The sequence below is a fragment of the Ziziphus jujuba genome, chromosome 11 (genome assembly GCF_031755915.1).
Source record: "Ziziphus jujuba cultivar Dongzao chromosome 11, ASM3175591v1".
NCBI classification, from domain to species: Eukaryota; Viridiplantae; Streptophyta; class Magnoliopsida; order Rosales; family Rhamnaceae; genus Ziziphus; species Ziziphus jujuba.
Genome location: NC_083389.1, coordinates 19,208,275 through 19,213,120, shown reverse-complemented (window position 1 = coordinate 19,213,120; position 4,846 = coordinate 19,208,275). Strand labels below are relative to the sequence as shown.

Sequence of the window (4,846 nt, the reverse complement as noted above, 5' to 3'; positions counted from 1 at the left end):
TTGATAAGTTTAGATTTAGAATTATCATATATTAAAAATAAATTAAAAAAAATCATATTTTGAGAAGTTTATATTTAGATTGATTGCCATAAACTAAAAATGTATTAAATTTTATATATGAAAGAAATAATTATTTGACACCTCAATTTCGTTCACCCGATAATGAAAATTTTCAAATCTCATTAACATTCAGCATGACTTACCAAAAACACTTACTTTTGTTTATGTTAATAATATAAATTATTTTCGGTCGGTACTCTCTGTAAGTTTCAAGAACAAACGGTATTTTAACATTTTTTTAAATCCTTTTTACTATAAGTATTTTTTTTTAAACATATTTTCAATTTCACATGTTGCTCTCTTTTCCTTAACTGAAACAAAAATAACAAAATAAAAATTACTGTCTGAAGAAGTGGTACCGCATGTTCATATGAATAAGAATTTGGACCCTCGGCACCTTTTAAAAGGTTGAGATTTAGAGGAAACATAAATAAATAAATAAATAAAGTTTTAATCATTTTATTTTCCAGCAGTTTTTAGGCGATGAAAATTGAAAATAAAAATCAAATTCATTACCAAATAAACACTTTATTGGCATAAAATCTGGAAAAAATTAAAACAACAGACGACCTAATTAGGAACCACACTGAATCATCTTTTATTTAGCTAGCTAATTCATATTTTCATTCAAAGATGGACATATATAGTAAATTTCTATTTCAAACAAACTAACTAAAATAAGAGATTCTTGATGGTAGAAGCCACTGAGAAGCCGGAGAATACAAGGAAAACGAGGCCAACAAGAGTGGAACTGCCAGTCCAAATATCCTTAAAGTAAACCCTCCTGAGAGTTGACCTGGCAACATTCAACGGTTTGCCACGATGATCGTTAAGTTTTTTACAGATATCAGAATAAAAGAAATGGTCTATCACAATTTCGTAGCAGAGTTTGTTAACCAAATCAACCACTGCCTTGTTGCTGCCAAGCAAGTTGTGAATGATTTTCTTGTCAACCAGCAAATCCACATCTTCAACGGTGCTGATGAGTTGATCCAGCAGAAAAATGTAATTGCAGATACGAGGCTCGTTAGGATAAACAAACTGCTCCAACGCCATGACGTTTCTGAAAATGCATTCGGTCTTGTCTTCTATCGTCAATGGAGGGATTTCCAATTTCAAACAATTAATCCAACATAACCCATTTATCCAACAGCCACAGCAGCTGTTCCTGCAATTGCAACGTGGGTCATTCTTCCAACACCGATCATGATCCCAGGCCGTCTCTATATCCGCTAAAAATTTTGCCTTTTCAGGACTCCCAAACACCACCCTCGCATTATCCAGTTGCTTTGCAGAATAGTGACAGTAGGTAAAATTGTTAGAACTATTGCTATAGTCACGTTGCTCGCACATTGATGCTCTAATCAAATCAGTGAAATGCTTGATGTTCTCCGCCCTTGTCATTAATTTGGTGACCAAATCCATGTTGCCAGGATTCTTTTGCCCAGTCTCATTGGAGTCCGATGTGGAAGGTAGTGTCTTTTGTGAACTCTCCTCGAGGTCGGGGAGGGGTTTTCCAAACTTGTAATAATCAGTGAAGAATTCACATGTAATTTTTGTTACGAAACGGTGGAGAGAATTTTCAATCTTTGTTTCCTGTAAATAAGGGAGCAAATTAACATTTTGTGACGGTTCTTTGACGATGTGGTCAAATAGTTCAGTAAGAACAAAATAGGGGAGCTGATTTTCGATCAATATCAAGTCCTGTTTTATAGCTGCCTTAAGCCATGGACTTCCCAATATGTAGTCCCGTGAATAATCTTTGATTTCAGCGGGCAGCTTCTCCTTATGTGCTTTATGAAGCTGAGTTTCGTGGTTTCTCAAGAAGAGCTCAAAGATGAAGCAGGCATCTCGTAGAATCATGCGGGTGAAGTCGTTCCTCTTATTCTCTTCATCCGCCGCTGCCGGAGCCGGCATTTCCAACGACGACGTTCTCCTTCTGAATTTATTCGACCTATTCACAGGCTTAAGGGTCACAGCATAGCTACCCTGGATGCGTTGTAAGCGATTCTCATCTTCCAGGAATTTGGTCAAATTGTCCACCTCAATATGCGTACAGAATTTCCGTCCCAGGAATGCTTCCATGTACTTGGTTTTGTAATGTTCCATGGCCTTCAAGTTTGATTTGCCATAGTGAAATGGCCCGATGGAAACTAGTTGGGGAGTGTAAGCTGTTGGGCGTATCTTCCGGAGCTTATTCGGAACCTTGTAGATGATCCACTCCGGCTCACCTGCCCGGTAACCATCTTCCAATTTCTGTGGAATGTCGATAATGATCTGCTTGTCAGGGAACTCCTTTAAAACCTTCTCTTCTTCCATATTTTCCTTTCCCTAACTTTAAGTTTAGGACATCAAGAAATGAGAAAACAAACAACACCAAGAGATTAGGGGTTATGATATATGTATGTAGGTGGAAATGGATTAATTAATAAGAGTTTTGTTATTCCTATCAGCGAGAAACATTGTTGATTCAAAAATTTTAGTAAGGATAAATCATGATCATTTATAAATTAATTGTCATGTGCCACCAAATATATTTATCAAATAATATGTGTTAATATATTATGCTTATTATATTCATATAATATAAATTTAAATAAATGAACTTCAAAATAGATAAATAATTCAAAAAATAAAAAATAAAGTAATTAAATATTGCTGCATCTTATGCCAAATAAAATTTAATTAATATTTTGATAATTCTAACATTATTAATAATCTAATGGAACAAATATATTATTGTTGTTTAAAAATAATCATTAAACTTTAATTCGATATTAAAAGAAATATTTATGACAGTTAAAATAACACTAATTTCCAATATTCTTTCTCTTCAACAATGTTAATCTATTCTCCTTTAAGAAAATATTTAATCTCTTTCTCCACAACGTTTTTTTCTCCCTCTTCTAAGCGTTCACATGATTGTCTCTCCAAAAAAGAAAATGCCTCTGTTCAACTAAAAATTATAAAAAATGCCAGCATCATAAACTCAAGAATAATGCTAAAGATACAAAATAAATGTACTACTAAGATGTATATTAAATATCATATATTAATACTTGATTGGATTATATTTAATTATATTTATTTTTTCAAGGATTCATTAATCTAAAACTATTAATATGTTAACCATTAAAATATTGATATATTATACCTGGTATATATCTTGATAGATTTATTTAATACCTAGTATATCTCTAAACTCAAATCGCAAACAGACTCTCCTCCACTGTTTTTAAGTATATGTTATCCAAAAGTTTCGAATTCAAAATTCTTCATTAAAGAAAATATATATATATATTATATAAATTTAAATACTCATATGAAAGAACAAATGTTTTTCGAACAACTACAATTAGAATTGTTAGAATATTATAGGATGCAATTTTGAAATTTTTTAAATTAATAAAAATTATTGTTTTTGTTAATTATATGTATTATTTATTTTAAATATTAATGAAAAGCTAAACTATAAAGTTGGCCTAAAACCCACAAAATCTCTGAGCCAGTCCAGCTTGGAATGTGTCTCCTCTATATACATGCTATGGAAAAACAGATTATTAGCCACCACAAAAATCATGGCTAAAAGTTTATACGCTGTGACTATATGGTTTTAGCCAGAATAAAATTCTTTATTAGATTATGATAATAACCTCATGATTGGAAGTTGTTAGCCAGAACATGATGTACTTAAAAGTTTTTAAGCATATTCTTAACAACGTCTTTGTAGCTAAAATTAATTACTGTGGTTTAAAGCTATTGTTGCCAAAAGTGCTTTTAGCCAGAATGATTCAAAATGAAAAATAAAATTAAAAACAAACAAATAAGTATAGATATGCGGATGGAAGCCATGCACACAAGCACTCCATAAAATTGGACACTATTAAAAAAGACTTAAATTTTAAAAATTAAAAAGAAAAGCAGAAAGAAATTCATGGCACAAAAATGATGGGACGACTAACCGACTTTGGATAAAAACTGGCAGATTCCTATTGATACCTCAAGTCGAGTGCGATGATGGCAGTGGCGTTGAGAGTGGGTAGTTATATATGGAAACGAGAAGGTAAGAGACAGGCACACAGCAGCTTTCAAGGGTCTCCATCCTATAAGAAGATTTCCTTATATTTATTAAATGAGGATTTAAAAAATGCATAATTTTTTTTATTATTTTATAACTAAATATAGTGAGTTCTAGTTAAATTGGCTACCATTAAAAAAATTATTTTTTCATATTAAATTCTTAATATTAAAACTAAAAATGAAAATAATTGTTTTAAATTAATAATGTCATTCATAAAGCTATCATAAAGTGAGCTATATAACATATCATCATGCATTTAAAAAAACAAAAAAATTAGACCATAACTATCCCTCAAAATATGTCACTGAGCCTCTAAAAAATTAGGTTTCCATATCTTCTACATCATTTTGATATGGAAATATTATTCTTACTTTTAATAGGCATAATTATTTAAATACATTTAAATTCTACATTCTTTTAGCACTAACCAAACGTTGAAGAAAAGGTTAGTGAAGCTGGTCTACAGCTAAAATCTTGAGGCCGTGGGTTCAGGTCATACAGCCCCCTTCCCTTGAAAAATAAAATCGATTGGCAATAAATCTAATTTCTAAAATTATCTTTTTAATTTTTACCTTCATCAATGAAATATGTGTTTGAGACATATATTTTCCATTCAATTCTTGAATGCTCGACAAATATAAATGGTATCATTTTTTTTTTTTTTTTGTTCATGACTATATAGTGTATTTTATATAAAAATAGAGG

The 4,846-nt window shown here is 31.2% G+C and overlaps 1 protein-coding gene across 1 annotated transcript; it reads right to left on the bottom strand.

Moving 5' to 3' along the window:
* Positions 1 to 613: 613 nt before the first annotated feature.
* Positions 614 to 4,054, bottom strand: LOC112489090 (uncharacterized). The gene is made up of 2 exons (XM_060812602.1): positions 4,027 to 4,054; positions 614 to 2,391 (listed from the first exon to the last, which is right to left on the bottom strand). The coding sequence occupies exon 2, from the start codon at positions 2,377 to 2,379 to the stop codon at positions 733 to 735; it is 1,647 nt and encodes a 548-aa protein (XP_060668585.1). The 5' UTR covers positions 2,380 to 2,391; positions 4,027 to 4,054; the 3' UTR covers positions 614 to 732.
* Between the last annotated feature and the right edge of the window lie 792 nt (positions 4,055 to 4,846).